This window comes from Mesoplodon bidens (assembly GCF_964165515.1).
Source record: "Mesoplodon bidens genome assembly, chromosome: 6".
Taxonomy (NCBI): Eukaryota; Metazoa; Chordata; class Mammalia; order Artiodactyla; family Ziphiidae; genus Mesoplodon; species Mesoplodon bidens.
Genome location: NC_138162.1, coordinates 62,402,148 through 62,425,293, shown reverse-complemented (window position 1 = coordinate 62,425,293; position 23,146 = coordinate 62,402,148). Strand labels below are relative to the sequence as shown.

Sequence of the window (23,146 nt, the reverse complement as noted above, 5' to 3'; positions counted from 1 at the left end):
ATTTTATGGAAAAACACAGTTAATTCCCATCCATGATGACCAAAGTTTTAAAATTTTCTCCTCAGGTTCACATGGCAGCTAATTGCAAATACATAAAACAGTTCTAGAAGACTCTTGATTTGTTTATTTTTGTTTGCACTTTATTGTGTTAAGATAAAAAATAAAGCATGAGATAATGAATGTTTAATATTATTTAATCTATATTCTATGGGGATGAAGGTATTACATTCACTTCTTTCTATGAATCACTGATTTCTAGGAAAGGGTATCTCAAACTAGGCTTACACTGAGGCTCATTTCAACATTCTACATTTGTTTTAAAAAAAGAGAGAGAGAGACCAAAAGTACAGGCATACCGGCACACAAAGAACAGTTGGTCATGAGCATACTCAGAAGGCAGGCAGCAGTTGGTTTACAAAGAAGTTATTAAAAATAGTTATTTGCACAAGTAAAAATTAGCACTTCTCACTTTTAACCAAAAGTGTGTTTTTAATATAATGAGCATCCAAGCTTCTCTGGTCATGAGAAAACCTGGAATATATTATACAAGCATGAGTGTGGCCCAGGAAGCAGTATATGAGATGTGCTTGCTATCGACAGATTAACACTTCATTTTCATTACTCTAATCTCACCACAGGCTGCGAACTCTCTTTTTTTCTTATGTGAACAACAATGGTGCAAGAAAAACCAAGCTGACAGGCAGGCAGGGTTCATTAAATGCACAAGGCCTTTATTCCCATGACACATCTCACCTATATGAAGCCAGGGTTCGGGCTCCCATGCTGGCTACTGAAACAAGCTCTCCCAGATGTTGGACTTCTCTCTCGATCCCTTCCTACTTCATTTATAATAAACGTCAAAAAAAGAGTCAAAATGGAAAAATTCTTTTTCACAAGGAACTCCGTTTAACAGACAATAGGATTAGTAAGATATTTTAAGATTTATTCAGTCCCTGGTTACTTTCCAAAGTTGTCCAAGAAAACAAAAAAGAAGTGATTGGGAAGGGAAATGATGAGATGTTTGAAGTTCGAGTCAGAGTCTAATATTGGTATCTCCATCTCAGTTTAGTTCTAACTCATTTGAGGATAACTGTGGTTTTTCACTGGTTGAAAATGGCAATTCACAAAGTAAGAATCAATCAAGCTATTTCCCAATGAATGACACTGAGCTTCCCCAAAAAGCTACCCTCAAGGAGCAAAAAGGCTACAAAGTAAGGAATCATTAAAATGACATTCCTAACATGAGGAATTCCTTTTTAGGGTGAGCTATCCATACACTCATTGCATTTGAGGCAGCCACTGCCAAAAGCTCAACAAACCTAGAAATGAATCACTTAATTCCTACACCCAACCAAAGGACAGGTGTACACTTCCTGCCTGTCTGCGCACCACATACAAATGCACTACCATGTGATATTGTAGGGTTTTAAATTTTTTCCATGGCAAGACAGTAAGTCTTTCCACGAAGTCTAGAGCAGGGCTTTGGTTTTGGTTCTTTCTGGTACTCTAACATTTATACCTAAAAAAAAAAAAAAAAAAAAAAAAAAAGGAATAAAAGAAAAGCAATATTAGATAGAGCCACAAATAACCTACCTGACTCTTATGTTCTGACATGAGGTGAACAAGGAGGCGACTTCAGGAATATGCTCGGTGTATAATTACTGTCCCATTTCTTGCAAGTGGCCTCCCAGTCATGTCCACTGCCCTCCAGCACTGGCAGAGGGCACAGGAGTGGGCAGCTTTCTTTACCTATGCCTGATTAGGTGCCCCAAATAGCCATCCTAATGATTTAAGTCAATGAAATCTTTCTTGCTTAAATTTTAATGGAAGAAAAAAAAACATTTTTAGGGTTTTAAAACCCTAGTGATGGACATTCTCAGTTTAATATTAGTTGTGTTATTATGTTAAGCCAGCTGAAAGTAATTATTTGGGGCATGTAAAATATTCATTATCCTGAAATTTTTCTCTCAGTTCAGGTACTCTGATCATCAAGTATGAGTCCTGAAGAACTGTCTACAAAACAAATAGCCACTAAAAGACACCTTAATAAAGTTGAAAAATTCATGACAGTCACACAAAAGCATAGCAGGTCCAGGACTGGAAGCTGTGTCTTTCCCATGTAGAATAATATTTTCTAATCTTGTCCATTTTAACAGTCTCTCAGCTGTGTAGGACAATGAGTTAAAATTTATTAAATACAAAACAGTAGTGAATCCTCCTCATTGTGGTATGTATACTGCATGCTTTCAAATTCAATTTATAATGTCACCCATTCATATCAGCCCTGCCATGACTTCCTTTTTTTAAAATGTTCCAGTTAGCTCTTATTAACTTCAGTCTGTCTCAAAGAGTCATACCTTCAACCTATTGACAGAAAACTTTACACATTTTCCTTATAACAAAAGGCTCTCTTGCACAGATGTAAGTCTCACTGCACAAAATGATAAAGCCAAGAATTACTTAAAAAAAAAAAAAGAAAAAGAGAAAAGCAAAATCTCTATTCAGCTAAGTACCTTCTTACACGGTGAAGGATCCAACTGAACTGCCTTTCAGCACCTTTGAATGATAAGCCTGGGCCCTTGGTAACACGTTTTTATCACACCCAGACTTAGAGAACCCTTACAGAGCAGAACTCGGGACAGTCCTCCTGTCAGCACCTCCACAATGAGGACCACATCTGAGGGTGGCACCTCTTTCCCATCCCTCTGCCAGAGCGAGGTACTGCCTTTTAATTCCTTTATATTAGGGCAAGTAGACCCAGTGAAAGTAAGGAGAAATTCAGAAAAAGAAAAAAGAGGGGAAAGGAAAATAAAGTAAGAAATTAGGTCTTTGGGAACAGAAATAGGAAGAAATAACAGCCTAACCATGTATTTAGGTCATTAAGTAAATGGCCGCCAACCCAACAGACTTAAAGCATCCCCCTCTCAACGACACACAAACCCTAAAGACAGTAGCAAAATAACACTGCAGTCTAAAAATACTGAGTAAATAAGATGTCAGATATGCTCAAGAGAATCCGTGCTACAATGAGTAACTTCCTACTGTTCAAGATTATTTTCATTTTCTTAACAGAAATGAAAAACTGATGAGCTTAATTAAAGAAAAACAAAAGGATATTATTTTGTTGTTAAAAGATCAATTCATTTTTTTAATTGGAATGATGATTAGTAAGCTGAGAATTTGATTTCTATGTTAGCCAGTTTGAATAATGCGTTGTTTCTCCACAAGCATTTCCATTAAGAAAGGCTCTGTGGATGAAGAAATGATACAGCTCTTCCTCTCTTCTCCTGATCTCTGACTCTGTGGCATGAAATGCTTCCCAGAGCGTTTGAACAGAACAACACCGCACACCACCCTCACCCAAATGAACTCTAGTCATAAATTTTTCACCTTAGGGTTTGAATGTACACTATGAAATTTGCTAGGCTTCCTATGGGGAATGTACAAATTAAAAAAGAATCAATACTTTTATTTTTCCTAGTCTCTAAATTTCTTTTAAAACTGGGGAGGGAGAAGGCAGTACAGGTCATGCTCAGTGAGGAGATGGGGGTACCTCGGATGTCACTGCCCCGGGCATCATTTTCCGGACGTCATCTGTACATATTAAAACTTCCTGGAGCTTGAGTTGTTCAGAAAGTTTTTCATCTTATTTTTTTCGCCTGTTTACAATTATATCTTACACGAAAAAACTCCTTCTTCTACACAATGTCTTGCTTGTATGTAGGACAGAAAGGCTGCTATGCCTGAATTATGCCTCTTTTCCCTTATTTCTCTAAAGCTTAAAAGTAGATGTCGAAGTTCCTTGAAAGGGTTTTGACTCCCTTCCTCCTTCTCTCCCTGGTCCTTAAGTAGACGAGGATCACCAAGCAGAATGTGGAAGCCAGCTGCTTTTTGGGAAATAAAAATGGCATCAGCTTTGGCAGACAGGGGTGAGATCAATCATTTCCTATGATCCCCAAACAATCTTCTCTCTGACCAAGGCCTGGAAAAGGGTAGTTGTGTAGCGGCAAAAACATACCACGAGAGGGACAAGAGGATTTTCACATGGTGAAGAATTCATTCCACGCACAGAACAACCCAGGCTCCAAACCTCACATGAAAGGAAATCTTGTAACCATTATATCCCATGTTCTTTGGACAGTAACAAGCAGGGAGTCCCAGAAAAAAATCCTCTCACTGAAAAAGTCACCCCACGATTCACTCTCTTCTCCCTGCTACCACGAAGTTCCCTGACAATATTCCGTGGGCAAAAAGGAGTTAACTCCTAGTTCATTTCCAACACAATGATTCAAATTGTGGACACAAGCTAAAAGCAAATTCCAGTTTCTTGTCTCATTCCTTTTGATACATACACATATATGTGTGTGTGTGTTTATGTATATTCTAATCAAGCATCCCAAGTTCAGAAAATACCTCTTAGGCTGTACAGAGTCATTAGCTATTCATGTTTATAGGGGAAGTCCTGCGGAAAGCTTTGCAGACTGATGAAGGCAGGTGCCCTATCTAACTTTTAAGTGTGTGTCAGGCATATAAGGTGGGGAGAGAGAAGCACTAGAATTTTTGTTTTTCGCTGAAGTGGATGACGCCAGCTCACTATCTGTAACGGCCTGCTCCTTTGGAATCAGCTCCCCGTGTCACAATGACCTGGCAAACTTGAATGCTTTCACTATCACTGGAGTCCTTGCAATCCTGCTTTGGCTGTGACCCATTCACTTTTGCCCCAACTTCTCCGAGATGCCTTACTCAGCATCTAATTAGTTAGGGAGGATTTGCCGCGGCTCTTAACCCTGACACAGAGTGGGAGGATGTGCTGCTGTGGGAGCCCAAATCTGTCCTGTCACTCCATTAATCAGATTTCCATAAAGCCACGCATGAACAACAGAATTTATCAGTGAGTATTCAGATACACTCATAAATGCAATTATAAAAAATACCTACAATTATAGAGATAAGATAGCTGCACCTTTAGGGATTGATTTTTCGACCATGGTTACTTGACTCACCTTAGCAAAAGGCTTTACAAATCTCACACACACACACACACACACACACACACACACACACAGTCCCAGGGAGCAGAGGACAGAAACATGAGAAAAGTAATTTCAAAATGATCACCTACTATGTTCCAAGTCACTTAATGTATCGTGGTGAAAATAAACTTGAAATTTGTGCACAGATTTTTAATATATACCAATATATACCACATACACATCTGAGAATAGGTTTGTGCCTGATCTGCATTTACACGTATGTAAACACCACAAATAAGGCCTACTACTTTCCCCTCCCTTGCATTACAAATCAGACAGTACCTGTTAAGTGAAGTCTGCATGTTATACGTAGACTTTCAAAGTATAGGCCAGCACACAGGTACCTGTCTCTATGCTATAATTTGTATTTAAACAATTATCCACATATTTCTATCTTAGTGTTACATTATAAGAATGGATGATAAGAATTATATGTGAACATATGTCTACAGTTAAGACTTCAAAATAAAACACATTATCACTCAAATTAGAGAGGGGAACTAAATTGGAGGTAGCAGCCTACCGATTCAACAAGCTGAAATTACATGCCTCCTAATATAATATAAATATTTATTTTAGCATCATGACCGTAAGTTTGGTCAATTTAATCCTTTTTTAGTAAGACATGATTACTAAAACACACCGACTATAAGAAGGGGAGTAAAAAGGGAGGAGGAAAAGTGCAGAAACCTAGGGATGCATGATGCCTGGCAGTGAAAGTCATTTTCAAAGACCATTAACTATCAACTGCTTTACTCAGGTCTCTGGTTAAATAAGAATATACATCCTCTGTTAAAAGGGACAGGAGGGCTGCACGAGTGGGATAGAGTTTAGAATAAAAATGTATTACAAACTAGAAAGAAGAATCAAACCACGATATACAATTAGGCATCTGACTTGTATGAAACACTATGTGCCTTATAAACTGTTAATGAATAAACATTCAAATTATTTGGCGGGGGGGCAGGTAGGAAGTCAGACAAAACCACCATTTCCACTTGAAAATATAGATTCAACCAACGGAAACTGTGTTTGCCTATATGAATAGAAAGAACTAAAAGACTACTGGGAGAAAAATTCATTTCAAACCTGCTTTTAAATGGATTCCAGCAATGTTATTATATGCTTCTGACAATATATTTTATTTATCATTTCTCTGAAATGGGCTAGATTTTATATTAGTGAGAAAGTTTGCTTGACTCTGTCCTATCTCTGGTGAGCAGACGCTCTGGTATTAATGTAAATCACTGATTTAATTTTTAGCTTTTTTGGTTTGCCCCTCACCTATCCAGGAAATGATTTCTCTGGTGATAACTAACACATCATGCTAATGAGACAATCTAATGCACAATAGAAAAATGTCACTACTAATAATATTTGCATGAAGTTAAATAAAGCAACTGTAGGATAATGTCAGACAGTTGTTCTTTAACAAGACACAGTTTCACAATGAAATTATGTTGTTAATTTTGTTACATCATTGGGTGAATCCTAAATTACTACATAATGATGCACAGAGTCATTTATAATTCTAACTTAGTATTTCACTCATGTCTGAAAAGAGACCTTATTAAGGGATCCACATCTTATTTGAAACAGGTTAAATATATCTCACTAATAATAAAAGGTAAATGCCTCTAGTAATGTGTAAAACTGTGGGCTCTAGCCCTTTACCTGCTATGGTTTCATTTCTGAAAAGATTTCAAAATATATTAGACTACTGCATCCCTTGAGGTAGCTACAAAAATTTTATTTGCTATTCTCTCACATGCACAAAAGATTTACAGAAATTGAAAAATCGCCATTTAAAGCCTGATTAAAAACAACAACAACAACTTCCAAAAGCAGTCCTGATTTTGTGCTTTTAACAGTACTTTGTGAGGTTAAAATGGGTAAAATAACATTCTGGACTCTAGGAGATGAACAGAGAAGATGAGCAAAGGGTTTCTGGTTATTCTCGACCTGTCACTGATCAAAGTGACCCAAAGAAGAACTCCCTTTACAAAAGTCAAGAGTCATGCCCTTTAAGGTTACCAAATATCTGTCTGTATGGAAAAATATTATCCCTTTTGAAAACATCATACTCAAATACAGGAGAAAAATGTAGAGAGGCAGGAAAATGCAGTCAAATTGTCATATCTCAAACTTTAGGGGAACAGACTTAGTTCCACCAAATCTAAATTGGCTTCAGATTGTGGTATCTTTTTTGTTAGAATTACACAGACTGAAGACTTACATATTAGCAGATCTAACTTTGCTCATACAAAACAAAAGACAAAGATTTTCATAACCCTACTTCCTAAATTACCCATAGAAGATACAACCCTAGAATATTAAATTTCAGTATTCATGAGCTATTTCACACTCTTAAGTTTTGCTGTAGTTAAATACTACGGATGGTGAATTCTCTATAACTCAGTTTTAAAACCTGCTAGTCACTCTTTTCTAATATTTAAAGAAACGGTCAGGTAAATCCTACAGTTTTTCTTATTACAGAAAACTTTGAAATAAAAAATATGCCCAATAAATTGTATTCATTTCATGAGCTAAGTCAATTTTTTCTTAGAAATTAAAATAATCATAATATAGAAAAAACATCTCTATGCCTTAGAAATACAAAATTCTGCAGACTTGATTAAACTGGACAAACTTTTACCTGCAGTAAGACAAAAGCTGGCTTAAGGCGTATACTGAGACTAGTATTCCTTGAAACAGTTGGCTTCGCGAGATATCTTCCTTGCTCTGGCACATACACACATACATACACACACACACACACACACACACTCTCTCTCTCTCTCTCTCTCTCTCTCTCTCTCTCTCTCTCTGAATTAGCATTGCTGATGAACTATAGGTCAGGAAAATAAACATATTAAACATGTACAGCACATATATTTTTAGATTTACACATAGCTTCAATTTAAGTTTACACAATATTTATACAAACTGAAATGTCATCCTAAAGGAGAAAAAAAAAAACATGTAAACTCATATCCTCTTTCACATGCTTTCCAAAAATGCAGAGGAGGCTAAGCATTTAATAACCACGACAGGAGAAAAAAGAGGGGAAGGGAAGTCGCCAATTACTTCAAAACCAAAAAATAAAGAAAATATATTGAAATCACTACATTTTTTTAAATTGTGATTTTCTCCCTTTATTGTACTACTCTGTTTAGTAAATAGTATAATTAATATTATATAGTTTCATACAGCACCCATAATGCCTAAATTACTTCCCTATATTTCTACTCTTTTCATATAATCACTGATGCTCACTTTCACACATACATGCACATAGGTACACACAAAAGAGATTTTTATACACCCACAGAGTGAAACAGCTGGATCAAAGACATCATAATGGCTTAGCTGTACAAGTTTCTGTCTCTGAGCGATTTCAATTTATTTTCCTAACTTTGATCCATCATTTATATAATTTACTTTTATTTGTTTTTTAGCTAAAATGTTTTCCACGACTTAAAGTCTCCTTAGATTCAAATCTACTTGGAAATGGGTTAGTGCCAAAGAAGCAATCTAACACCATCTATGTGGTTCAATAGCCATTTATCAATTGATCATTATCTCTATCTGGTTTTATTAACTCTTTTCTAGCTAGAGGGAGACCTAAACCAATCTTCCCTTTCAACACACACACACACAACACACACACACACACACAACACACACACACGACCTCCAGTAACTCAAGAAAACCCTGAATATGACATCTAATTTTTAAAGTGCCAGAACAAGTTATTTGGTCCTAAGGTCAGTGAAAACACACTCTGTGTTCCAACCACGAAAAGAGCCACCCAGGCAGGGACGTGCCTCAGAAATACACCTCTCAAAGCACTCGGCAACTCCAAGGAGTATCTCTGGGAGGAAATGAACTTTTTAACTTGCAAGAATGGGAAATTGCACATAAAGAGTTGCATATTGGGTTTGTGTTGATTGCATTTAAATCCCAGCTTACTGTATCAGCAGTAATCAGGGTCCCTCTACAGGATATGTCAAAATACACCTTATTCAAATGCATTTATCCTATCTAGAAGTGTGTGATACAGCTGTTCGCTAGCTAAATGCTGCAAAGCCCTGGCTCTCTGCACTATCTTTCGCAGATGTATTTCTAAACTTGCGGTAGTCTCCAGCCTGGCAAACTGCTTTCTTTCTTTCTTTAACAATACTTTAAAAATCGAATTAACTGAATAAAGTATTTAGTTCTCATTAACTCCTACAAACAAAATAGGTTTTTTAAAGAAGAACTCAGCTGCAGTATTTTTTGTAAATGAGTGGAGCACTATCCATTTTCTAACGACCTCCATCTACTTAAAATCCCAGTGAACTCGTCAGTAATACTTTCGTGCTGTGCGGAAGGTAGTATCATACTAACTCTTGCTGGTGGAGGCTTTTGAAAAGACGTGTCTGGGAGGGAGGCACCAGGGAACTTCCCTCCCTCGCTTGAGCACAGTCCAAGATGAAAGTTTCTGGGTTGTTTCCCTTCGCTTCCTCTCCCCCTCGCTCCCCCTCGGAGCCGCAGAGCCAGTGATTGTGCAAGAGGAGCCGGGCGCGCGGGGCGCGTAGGTACCACCGAGCGCACGGTACGTGGTACGAGCCGCGGACTCCGCTGATTAATGAGCAGTCGCCGGCGGCCTCGCGCGGACACATTGGCTCTCCCCGCAGAGCCAGCGGCGGCGCAGCCGGCCAGCCCGAGGACGGCTCTGGGGAGGACGCCGAGGCTGCCCGAGTGTGAGTGCGTCGGCCGGTGGGCGGGCGGGCGCCGAGTGGGCGCTGCGGGAGCGAAGGGCGAGCGCGGATGAGGCGGCAGCGGCGGCGGCACGGAGGAAGTGGGACCGCCGGTGGCTCAGCCCGCCACACACGCCGCCTCCGCCCGCGCTCCTCGGCGCTGCCAGCGGCTCTTGCGCAGTATCCTCTCCCGGGCCGGGTCGGAGTCGAGCCGCTTCCAGCCCCGGGAAGTCCGTCGGGCAGGGCCGAGGGGCCCCTGCATTTTATGGCTGTGGGGTTAGTAAACCTACTCCGAGACAGCAGCCACTTGGATGAAGTGATTAATGCAGATAGAAAGATAACATGGGGTGGGGGGTTGTGGTTGTTTTTAATTTTTAACAGAAAACAAAGAAATAAATGAAGTCTTCCCCTGACCCAGGACCCAGGCTGGACTGTGAAACTTTGCCACAGATGTCTTTGCTTTCTTTTACTTCGGTATCCTTTCCCCCCTTTTCTTGTAAGTAGTCCTTAGGGAAGCCGTGAAGTAACCCTGCACGTTCCAATAACAGTTATGACATAACAGAACCCAACTACGAAGTGATCACAATTCAAAAATGTTTAGTAAGGAAAATACCAGAAACAGAAGTGCACATAACAATTCAAGGTTTCCTTTAAAAAAAAATGAAAGTAACTTACCTGTTGGGACATTCTGAATAAGAGGTTAGTATCAGCGTTTTGCCATGTCCCCATGAACCCTGGTTCAGCCGGAGTCGTTCTGGTTCCGAACTGCATGGAGTTGTCAGTACAGCAGTCTCTTAAAGTCAAGTCTCTTGCCCTCTTTGGCTCTCTGTCTCTCTGTGTCTCTCTTTCTCTCACATCCACTTCTGCCTCTTCTGACTGAAAAGTGAAGGTGGATTTTTTGAGCCTCTTGGCAGCCAGTAGCAGGAGTGTAGTGTAGTTAAGAAGCTGGCTGAACTGTGCATTTCACTGGGGAAGGGGGAGATTTGGGGGAAGGAGGGGGTCAGAGCTTCTTTCGCACCTTCTACACAGATACCCCTATCATTTATGCATAGATTGTGGCTCCCCGAGCTTGCCTTTGCTCGGTTTAACAGCTGCCTGTCAGGTGTGCAGGCAGCACTGGAGACCCAACCATCAGCTTCAAACTCTCAGCTACTGCATGTCATTGGATAGCAGAGCTAAGAGTCAACTGCACTGTTCCACTGTCAGGCACTAAATGACACCCTGCACTAACCCCTCTCCAGACACACGGATAGAGAGATATGCACTTATGCACACTCCAAGCAGCACCATGATCAGGGATGGTCCATGGGGCAAGGAGAGACTGGGGCCCTTCCCAGGGAATTTTTCCCAACAATGCTTTCGGGTATAGCATGCAATATCTGACATCAGTCTTTGTTTTAACATTTGTAAACTGCTAGGCTTAAAAACATTTTTTTCCCCTAATTACACTGGAAGAAAGAAAAATATTCAGCTGTAAGAGAATGTGAAGTTGGCTTAGGTGTTGTCTAAATGTTAGCTCCTAAAAGTCATATAGTATGTGCTGGGCTATTTATAACCACATATAAACTTCTAGAGAAAATAATATACATAGAGACGTGACCTTACACTCTAAAAGGTAAATAAATAAACCTAGCAGTTTTTTGAACATAGAAGATGCACAATAAACATCTGCAAAATAAATACACACTATTTACTACCCAGTTCCCTCAGGGCATTAATTACTCAATTGGATGTTGAACAATAAGAAACTGAATGGAAAAGGAAAAAAGTGTACCTTTTCTTAAAGCTCAAAAGTAGAAAAAAAAATCCTTTGTTAAAGTTCCTGGATGAAGCCCCTACAATATCCTTTCAAATCATAAAAAAGAAAAAGATGAAGAAGAAAAGCCTGTCCCACTTCAGGTAAAAAGTAATGAATATAAAAACTCCATTTTTCAGTCAAGCTCTCCATGGAAAATTCTATAACGTTTTCCAGCCTGATGAAATATAACCTCGATAGCGTGTCATATTTTTAATTAAACCAGGTTAAAACAAAACATCTACTTATTAGATCATATTTATCTACCTTATTGATGGAAAAGCAGAACTGAACAAAATGCACTGTACATAAGCAGTAACTCCAAAATGGAAAGCTAAATTCATGTCATCTCATAAAAGTAGTCAGCAGGAAAAAGCCATCCTTCCTAAACTTAAAACGTAAGGCACATTAATCTTCGACCACCTACAAATACCGAGGACAAATGTACCACTCTCCTTGCTCTTTCTTAACTCAAGAATAACAATAAACCTTACTCTCTGAAACAACAAAAGAAACAGAAAAGAGCTTCCGTGGCAGCTCCATGTCATTAGTGGACAATGAGAAAAGATGAGAAAACGTGCACTGTGTTGACACAAATGTGCCTTCCCCTCTAGAACCGACATCTCCTGAAAGCTTTTCTGTTAAACTTCCCTCCGGTTCACCACCATTAAGCACAAAACAAGTCTCAAAAGCAGCAAATTCAATATCTGAAGAGAAACAAACAAGAACCCGAAGAATTGTTGCCTTAAAATATATTAAGTCCACCTGTGGTCAATAAAAATATTCTTGACGGGGGGGAGGGCAGGAAAAAGACCCTGTGAGTCAATTGTCAACAGTGACTGTACCTTTACAGCTAGCTATTACCCACTTAAACTCCCTCTAAAATTTGCTAGCCTCTTGATTTCTGAAGTGGCACTCAGTGCTTCAGTCAAGCTGCATGCTCAGCTCCTGACCTTCCCACTAATGGCTGTTATTTGTGGGAGGCTTAAGGACACTGTCAATAGCAAGCTTCCTCCTCGGTCCTTGCAGGCTCTGTTGTATCGCTTTGCCTGCGTGTTCTCTCTAGCGTGCCTCTGGCTCTCCTGCTTTCACCCTCTCAGCTCCCCCTCCTTCCTTCTTCTCTCCTTCACTCCCTCTTCCTTTTCTTCCAGCCCCCACCCCTCCTTTCTCTCAGTCCTGTGGTCCTCTCCTTTCCCAGGTATCCCCTCCTCACCAACCACACACACACACACACACAACACAAAAATCAACTGGCATGCAGCAGCAAGCACCTGCAGTAATAGACTCTTTTATTAAAACTGTTATTCTGCAAGACTTGAAATTCCCCGTGGACTGGGCCATGTCAAAGCCGATATAATTAACTAGAGGCTCAGCAATGGATCAATTACCAGACAAGCAAGTGATAGTGAAATCAATGAAAGATCATCAGCCACATTATCAGTGTTGCAACTCATTAGGGCAAAACTGAGAAATGTGCTCAAAGCGAGCCCAAGCAAGGTGGCATTACAAAACAAAGGGCTAATTTGGAGACCCTGCTGTGAACAATCTGTAACAGAATTAGCCTTTTTTCCCCCTAAACTGCACAGCTCAGTAACTAAATGTGACAGACTGAGAGAAGCAGTTTATTAAGACACCAACCCCAAGTTTATTTAGTTCATAAACTCTCTCCTAGAAAATCAATACAGTCTGTACAGGGTTATTAGGCTGACTAGGTAATACATCCAAATCTAGTCTGCCTGGCCAGCAGTCATCTGGCAAAATGCTACCCAGAGTAGGCAAACTGGGCTCTTTCAGAGAGCAAAACTTGGGTTGCTCTAGATGAAACAGGTCTACAGCGTAACGTGTATCTGGCACATTACTGCCAAGGCACAAGCCTCAAAGCACCAGATTATCTTTCTACGGTTTAAAAAAAAATTTTCTTTTTACCTACAACTCTACCATGCAATTCTGCACCTGCTAAATGGATTTGATCAAACAAAATTTTAACTTGTTTGTAAGAATAGTCTACAAAGAAGACAAGCTTTATTACAATGAGATAACAATTAAGCCAGACTTAGCAAGAAATGAATGAATGAGTCAACTAAAACAAAAACCTCAAGCATATACACATGCTGTGCTTTACAGATTTTAAGTTTCAAACATTCATTTTTAAATCCAGTTTTCAAAATACAAATTTGACTCCTCTAGAACTTGCCACTCACTTCCACATATAAACACAGCATGCAGAGTCCTCAGTCTTAGGATAATCTTCTGTCTAGCAAGCAGGACACCTGTATCATTTTAAGGACACAGGTACAAAAACTATATACCCACAAGGTACACAGATGACTTTTGAGTTTGTCCACTGGCTATATAGTCTGCAGATTGTAGAATAACTGTCTGGAATCATTTGTATTAAAATTACTTAAAACTAGGGGAGTAGAAGCAGGCATCACTTACACAGTAATTGTTTTTCTGCTCTCCTGATTCCATGTATTTCTACTTAAAGAATCACAAATCCTAAAGGCTATGTGTTGGCTTTCCCACCCTTACTGATAGTGAGAGATGGACCATGGGAATTAGAAGTACACCAACTAGGTCTAAATGGCACCCAAGTTATTAAAGATATTATGGGAATGTGAATACCTCCTCCTCACCACAACATGTAGCAGAAATACACTTACACAAAAGAAACTCAAATGAAGTTTACAGTGTTAAAACAGATTGGAGAACGGAAGGAAAAAACAAAAAGACAACAGCTTTTGGAAGTGATTTCTGATGTTTATGATGTTTTCACATTTAAAATGTTCCAAGAAAAGGATTACATTATTAACATGACTTCAGTGTACTGGCTCTAAGATACTAAATTCTAAATTTCAAGAAAAAAAATCTTTATTTTCATAGGACTTTAATAAAATCCAATTTATAGATTGCTGTAAATAAACATTTTTCCCCTAACTTTTGAGCTGGTACTCTACTAAGCATTTCAAAGCTCATGTTTTTGAGTAATCTGTAAAAAAGTTAGATATATATAGATATAGATATTCTACTAAGAATAGTCTATTGGTATCTATACTATAGATACCAATGTCTCAGATCATAATCAAAAGTTGTAATTACAGAGAAATTTTATTCTTAAAAACCTTTTTGCATATAACTGCATACTGTGTATGTACCCTCAATGAGATCCAATTAGTTGCAAAGAATTTGCATTTCAGTTAGTGTGGGATAACAAGACTACAGGGAGGCACAATGCAATTCCAACAGCAGGGTAAGAAAGTGTGTTCTTTTTTGTTAGCTCTGTAAGCAGTAATTCCCACAACTGACTGTTGTAAATGTTACTGATCTTTTCAATATTTGGGTATTGAGATGGGTTAGGTTTTTCCCTCCATTAAAAAAAAAAAATCACATGTTGGTGCAGATATTAGCCACAATGAACACCTTGAAGAAACAAATGAGCGAAGGATTTTGTTTTGCGTGTTTGTATGTGGGGTTTTTTTTGGGGGGGATTGCATACTTTTTCTTTTTGATACTTATTATAATTCCTTTAAAGGCACATTGCTTTCTTAAAATAAGTTCCATAAGTGGAGGTAAGGAAGCGTCATTGAGATACTTTCATATAAAAATATATGGTTTTGTGATAAAGGCATATATTTAGTACACTGAGAAATTACTCAAGGATTTTCCTTTTTTCTAGCTATGTTTCCAACAATGTAAATCCTAAGCAAATATCAAATAAATGTACAATTTATATACACAGTTTAACAAGCATCTGTAGGACTTCTGCTGGTTCACGGAACAATACCTGTAATTCCCTAGGTTCAGTTCAGCAGCTGTTAACAGATTCTGTAATCTGTAATGACAGTAAACTGGCCTTTGCTCTTCTTTTATTCACTATTCATTTTCAAGGCTTGGTTAAGTACAGAGCTGGGTTAAAGATCAGTGGTTTTTCATGTGACACAAGCTGGTATTCATCTAATGGCTTGTCAAGACAAAACTGTCCCTGTTCTTGCCAAAATAATAAAAATGACGCTCCACATCGCATGACAATCAGCACTTCCTTGTGGCAAAACAACTCAAGCTTTTGTACTTCACATATTTTATAGAGAAAAATATTCAATAATTGGCTATCCAATCCTATCTGTGGAATTAGGCTGCCATTCTCAACGGAGATTTTTTAAATGTTATGACCTCTCAACACGTAAACTAGTTTCTAATCAAATCACACTTTACAGTATAAAAAGAATGCTGAAGCTACAAATTCGTATGGCATTAAGGTATATAACTTAATATATGCAAATTATGCAGAAGCCGCAGGCTGGGCCCAGTCACAGAGGTGGGGGGAACCAACTGAGGAAAAGTCATTTTTCTTGAGAACAAAGTATGGGACTTGCTTTGCAACATCTGTTGGGCTGTGTGAAATGTTAACAGATGTCTTAAGTGTAAAAAGGAAAAAGAATTAATAAAGGAAACCTCCTCTGAGCAGATAATCCACCCAAATTTCCATATTCCAGAGAAAAAAAGTTGACAGCAACCTTTTTCCCCTTTGAGACCTGCCATCCCTACTTTTTATTGTGTAAAGTTTCATTTTCTATGTGAGGCTAAGGGGGAAAATTCTTTGACTCACTATAAAGAATAGAGAAAACGTAAAACAATAATTTCCACTGAGGTTTCCCCTTTGTGAATAATTATATCATAATCTAAGCTGCCTGTTTTCCCTTGAGTCATATAGGTCATTTGATGCCAAGACACTGAAAATTCACCCCTCCCCCCAAAAAAAATCATACAAAAAGATGAACTATTATTCCACTCTGCCTGCATGTTTTGGGGGAAAGGAAGGAAAGGAGATTAAAAAGCAGCTCTTAAGATAGAGTTCAGATATGAACACATCTCTACCCTTGAAGGGGATTCACATCACACCTACATCTCCCACTCTCCACTGGCTCCTAATTTCCTTCCATTACCAGCCTTGTAAGAGTTGAAGTACCCCTCTTTCAACTGCCAATTGTTCTACAGAAGCAAAGTCTGATGATCTTGAAGAAAGTTTTTGGATTCTACTAGTTGGATCCCTGCATTTAAATTTTAAGGAAACCGGAAAACTTTTCTTAGTTAACAATTCTCATTCGTGTCTCAATTTACCAGATGATCTAGGCACACCTGAAGGCAGCCGCCTTTAATCCAGATTAAAAAGATGATGCAAGCTGCCAACTACTGAATCTAACCCTGTGCCAGCTTGTGTATGAATGGACTGAACTATGCACCTGTAGTCTTCTATAAATCTTCCTCTTTGGAGACATCAATCCTATTGCTTATTCTCTGAAATTCTGGGACATAAATTTGGGCTGACAGCTCATGGATTAACCAACTCAAAATGCAGTTAAGGATCTTTATAGATTCAAATGAAGGAGGAAAAAAATGGTGGTGTCCCCTTGGATTGCCAGTCTCAATCACTGGCCCCTCTCTCCTCTACGAGATTCTGTGTTAAAATTGTACGTTACAATTTACAACTGTTTACAACTACACCTTCTCCAGACAGCCCTGGCAGCCTGCACTGGGCATTTCAGTATATAGAAACCTCAGCCAGAAGAGCTTGAGGATTTCAGGGGACAAGAAACGCAGGCATACCTTTTATTTTTGGTTAGTTTGTTTTTTGCCAAAGTATCATGGGTACTAAATGCTCTAGTGTTTACTCACAGGAATACCACATGAGAGCACATGACCAAAAAATAACAACAATATTAACTGCTGTACCAAAAAAACCGATCAGCTACACTGAGGGAGAAGCTTGTGCACTGAAAACATCATAATGTGATCTCAGACTATGGGGAAAACAGGCCTCCTAAAATTAAGCTTGAATAGGACAGAGATTTAAATCACTTTCAGCAGTGGCAGGAACATCCCCCATAAGCAAATACTACCTAAACACTTCATCCTTCTATGGCAAAAGGGAGAAACCGCTCTGGTTGACACTTGCCTCTGTACCAACTGGCACAATCAATGTGATACAGCATCTGCTGACAGCCTAATCAGGGCCTCAATTTCAGAGAAACACATCAAGGATGTGTTTTCAGGGATATATCCAAATGCCATAATCCCGTGATACGCTCTAAAAAAAATTTAAAATAAAGAGAACTTGGGTAGGGTGTGGTAGATGAGGTAGTTTATAAAATGTTAGGGAAATGATGAATCCTTAGAATCAGGACATTTGCAGATGCAAAAGCATCTGAGGTTGGCATGAATCTCGAGCCTCCAAAAAAAAAAAAAAAATATTTTACCTACCCAGTTTTGGCTTAAAGACAGAAAAGTGACTTTATTCATCTTTTCTCAGCTATGAACAGTGACAATGGCTTCTTCCTACCATAATGTAAAGTTCACGTTTTATGAGAAAGTCTGGAGGAAAACAACCAGTAACGTGTTTCCTTAAATGAGCATCAAAAAACAGGCTGGGGAGCATACAGCAGGCAATTAGTTTTGTAGGACCATGAAGAGCTACAAGGACTGTAAAGATAGTGCTAATTTCTCTATTTACTTCCTTCTAAAGTCTGCAGACCCAAGAAACGTGCAGCCCCAGTGAACTTATCATAATGATAGTTCAAATTACTGTCGGGAAGGAAGATTGAGATTCGCAGGCACCCAGTTAATCCAGCACTGCTTTTAGAGCCCGCATACCTCAAAAAAAAAAAAAGTGAAATACTAGTATATGTGAAGTTTCATAATCTTTGGAAAACCACAGAGGCTATTTCAGATAGATAGATAGATAGATAGATATAGATAGATAGATAGATAGATAGACTTATTTAAATGAAAAAATGTTGAAACAAAGCAAATTTGAGTAAACCTGAAGGTTGTTTTCAAAATTAAGGAACTCAGAAGATGCCAGAAACTCATTAACAGCATATTAAAAACAGGAAGACTTAATGGGTAACTTAGTTCTGAATAGTGATGACCTTCGGTGGGGAGTAGTGACTACAAGAGGCACAAGGAAAGCTGCTGAGGTCCAGGTGATGTCCTGAATCTCCACCTCATTGGTGGTTCTGGGTATGATCACTTTGTAAATATTCACCAAGCCGTATACCCTTATGATTTGTACACTTTTCTGTATGCATGTTATACTTCGGTTCTAAAAGTTTACTACTGCTACTGTGAATGATACTGCTAGTAAAAACAATAAATTAGAACTATGTAAAAGAAAGAAAAAGAGGGAAAAGAAAAACTAAGGGGGGAGTGGGAGAGAATAGAGAAGGGCAGAAACTTTATCACAGTCAAAAATCATTCATGTAACTGCCACTAAATGTACTGCTCGCAATGATTTCTTTAAAGGTAGTAAGTGTGAGGAATCAAGCAAATACCTGAGTTTCACAAAATGGTGATAAGTGTGAAAGACAGTAAAAGGGAGGGAGACAATATTTAGGTGAGAGATACCTTACCTAGGCGGTGCCAGAATGGGAGTGTATCCAAGAGGCTTAAATGTACCTCAACTTGAGCAGCATCAACCCCACAACAGGGGATCCTGAAAGGTGCTTGCCCGCCCTGCTCATTAAGCCTATCCTCTGACTTGTGACTATGGCTATCTGCAGTGGGTGCTAGGCATGCCTGTTGAGAGACTGGGGAGGAGATTACACATACTCTGCAGACAGTATTATTTGGAGACACTGAGTACATTAAAACAGATAAAAACAAAAACAATTGCAAATCCACTCCTCTGACCACCTAAACACTTTTTAAGAGTTAACAGTCTCTAAGGCTGACAGCAGCCAACCATTAAATAAGTCCTGGAGAGAATGGAAGTAACAAAGTGGGAAGAAGTGAATAATTTGCTGATTGATAAGGTATACACTTTTGCCCTGACTAGCTCAGTTTCTAGCTCCCTTTTCTTCCATGTGTTATAAAGACATATTTTAAACTAAGCACTTTTAGCCACTGTTAGGGAATGCTGATCAAAGCCCTACTTGCCAACTACAAGAAGGTGTGGGGAACACGAAAGTTAAAACAAAGTCCCTGCTCATGAGAAGTTTACAATCTAGTACAGATAAGCCAGATCTATAATCTAGTACAGATAAGCCATGTACAAAAACAACCTTAATAAAACAACATGATAAGTAGAGGTAGCAGCCAAAGTGTATAGGACTTAAGAAAAGGAGATTCCTTCCAGCTGGTATGGGAAGAGAAAGTTTCTAAGCAGAAGCAGCATTTGCACCGGAACTTAAGAACTGATAATTTTCCTAAAGAAGTGGTCCACTGGACTTCCCTGGTGGTCCAGTGGTTGAGATTCTGCACTTGCAACGCAGGAGATGTGGGTTTGATCCCTGATCGGGGAACTAAGATCCCACATGCCACATGGCACAGCCAAATAATTTTTTAAAAGTAGAGAAGTGAGAGCTGTCAAAAATTGAATCAGAGTACCGAGGCCAATGGAAAGGAGACACCCTAAAGAAGTGGTCCAGTTGGACTAGAACGTTAAGGTGGAATCTGTGTAGAGCGATGATGAATGAAAGGGGTAGACTGGTCAGTGGGAACTATTATAATGGGAGGGGTCCTGTATGTCACTAGGAAGAGTTGCTATTTATCCTGTTATCCATCAACAGTCAAGACTGCTGAAAGCTTCTCAACAGCAGCACGGTATGAACATTACTGTACTTGAAGAGGATTTATCTGGCAACAGCATGACTAACGGACTGAAGTGTGAAAAGACAGAAGCAAAGATACCAATTAGGATAGCTATTATAACAATCTGGGTAAAAAGACTACAGGCAATAGGGCTGGGGAAAAAAGAGCAAGATACAACATGGAGATAAAATCCAGGGGACAAGAATGACTGATGTGTGTAACAAATGAGAAGAGCCAAAGATGACACTAAAGCTCTGATACTCTGAGCACAGGAAACCGGTAGCACTCTCAACAGACATGGGAACAAACGAGTTGGTGGGCATATACAGTAAGCTCAGTTTGTGAAAACAGTAGGTCATGCTGGTGACGAGGCAACTAGAAACATTCAGAACACAGGCTGACACTGTAGTTACTGGATCTGAGAATCATCAATAGAGAAGTGACACAACAGGTAAAAGAAAGTGGCCAAAGTTAGCATCTTGGGGGATACCCACAGTTACTATGGGAGAAGACAGAAGGAGCAGCATGAACAGGGGCACTGTGATTGTCCAATGTTCTCAATGGCAAGAGAAGTCAGAGTTTAGAGAGTTTTAAATGCTCTAAGAAACAATGCTACATTTAGAGTGTAGTAAAACCAAGTACAGTAATAAGTAGTAGTAAATATAATAAGAGCAAAACAAAATGCATGGGAATGATAAATACCAAAATCAGAATCCTGCTTGAGGATGGGAGGGCAGGTATTGGATAGAGGAAATGGCAGTGGCTACAATGTAATTGGGATGTTAACCCAGGGCTACAGATGTATTTGTACATTATTAGTTCTTAAGCTTCAATAAATGGGTGTTCATTATCCCATTCCTCATATATATTTGTGGTTGCGATATTTTTTTTTTTTCTTTTTTTTCTCTTTGCGGTATGCGGGCCTCTCACTGTTGTGGCCTCTCCCGTTGCGGAGCACAGGCTCCGGATGCGCAGGCCCAGCGGCCATGGCTCACGGGCCCAGCCGCTCCGCGGCATATGGGATCCTCCCAGATCGGGGCACGAACCCGTATCCCCTGCATCGGCAGGCGGACTCTCAACCACTGCGCCACCAGGGAGGCCCAACGATATTTTATAATTATATTTTGTGTCCTAAGAGAGATGTCTTAGTGGGCAGATAGGTATAGAAGTTCGAGGATCTAGACTGGAAAGAAGTGAAGAAGTAAGCAAAGTACAAAGACAAGGAGGCAGAAAAGGGCAAATATTCTATGGAAAAATTCTGCAAAGAAAGCAAGTAAAGTAAGAGAAAGGTGGTCTGAGAGTTCGCAGGGCCTGGGAGAAGTTGTGTTAGTGTGTTGATTGCTTGTTTCTCACAACAGGGAAGAAAAAATATCACAGGCAAAGGGGACAAAGCCAGGGGAGAAAAGGATACTGAAGATCTAAGCCAGAGGGAAAGTGATTAAAAAAAAAGGGGGGGGGGTTCTAGGAGAGAATGCGATCAAGAGCACAAATGAAAAGTGTACCCTTGAAGGGAGAAGAAAAAAATTTTTCTCAGAAACCAGGGTAAGAAGAGAAAAAAATTCTGTGGTTAAAATATATCTCAAAAGTGCTCATGTAGAAAGCCAATTTACTATCCATTTCCCCCACTAAGCTTTTCACTTGTTGAAAGTAAGAGAGTTTTATCTATCTTTGGTAATCCAGGGCCTAACAGAGTGCTTAACACATAGTAAATGCTCAATAAATGATAGCTACACAAAGGACATGACCATCTCAGGAAAGATGAGGGCACTTGCTAAGAGAGACAGGATAGTAAGAAATCAAGGACCAACAGAGAGTAAAAAGTGTTTGGTCCAGTTGGAGAGGGTAACATGAAACTCTGAATCAACAAGAAATGAATAAAAGAAATGGCAAACTGCAGAAAGGACTCAGCCTTGGTTCCTTTAAAACTATGAAAAGTTACAAGCAAGTGGACTGGGTTCAAGAAAGTGTAGCTCCCATTTCCCAATCTGGGAAGTAGAATATTAGAAGCAGCAAGGAGCTCTTAATGTAAAACTGAAAAATGCCTTGTTTGAAATGTATACCCTGACATGCAATAATACACTGTATTTCTTTACCTCATAGCATTCTTACAGGATTTAGTTCTTATCAAGAAAGTAAAACACTGAGAATTGACTTTCGGATAAAGTTATTTAATTTTTAATTAGATGTCCCCCAAATCTAAGTGTTTACTAGGTAGGTCTTTTTAAATATCTATGAACTTCTTCCTGGCTAATGAAATTCCCCAAAGCAAACAAAAATCAAAAAATGTTATGCTTTGGGCTTCCCTGGTGGCGCAGTGGTTGAGAGTCTGCCTGCCGATGCAGGGGATGCAGGTTCATGCCCCGGTCCAGGAGGATCCCACATGCCGCGGAGCGGCTGGGCCCGTGAGCCATGGCCGCTGAGCCTGCGCGTCCGGAGCCTGTGCTCCGCAACGGGAGAGGCCACAACAGTGAGAGGCCCGCATACCGCAAAAAAAAAAAAAAAAAAAAAAAAAAATGTTATGCTTTCTCTGGATATATGCCCAGGAGTGGGATTGCTGGATCATATACATGGTAGCTCTATTTTTAGTTTTTTTAAGGAAACTCCATACTGTTATCCATAGTGGCTGTACCAGTTTACATGCCCACCAACAAGAGATACACACACCTCAATGTTCATTGCATCACTATTTACGCTAGCCAGGACATGGAAGCAACAACCTAAAAGTCCAACAACAGAGGAATGGATAAAGAAGATGTGGTACATGTATACAATGGAATATTAACCATGAAAAAGAACAAAATAATGCCATCTGCAGCAACATGGACAGACCTAGAGATTGTTATACTGAGTGAAGTCAGACAGAGAAAGACAAATATCATATGATATCACTTATAAAAGTGGAATCTAAAAAAAAAAGGTACAAATGAACTTATCTACAAAACAGAAACAGAGTTACAGATGTAGAAAATAAACTTATGGTTACCAGGGG

General features: G+C 39.3%; 1 protein-coding gene across 10 annotated transcripts in view; it reads right to left on the bottom strand.

Moving 5' to 3' along the window:
- The window catches only part of BNC2 (basonuclin zinc finger protein 2), a 429,706-nt gene that overhangs the window by 285,769 nt on the left and 120,791 nt on the right, over positions 1-23,146 (bottom strand). For 8 of the 10 annotated variants that reach the window (XM_081238148.1, XM_081238152.1, XM_081238153.1 and 5 more), the window contains exon 2: positions 10,452-10,652. The exons of the other annotated variants lie outside the window; for them this stretch is intronic. In XM_081238148.1, coding sequence (XP_081094274.1) covers positions 10,452-10,652 — 201 coding nt within the window. The remainder of the gene's footprint in view (positions 1-10,451; positions 10,653-23,146) is intronic. 10 annotated transcript variants of the gene reach the window in all.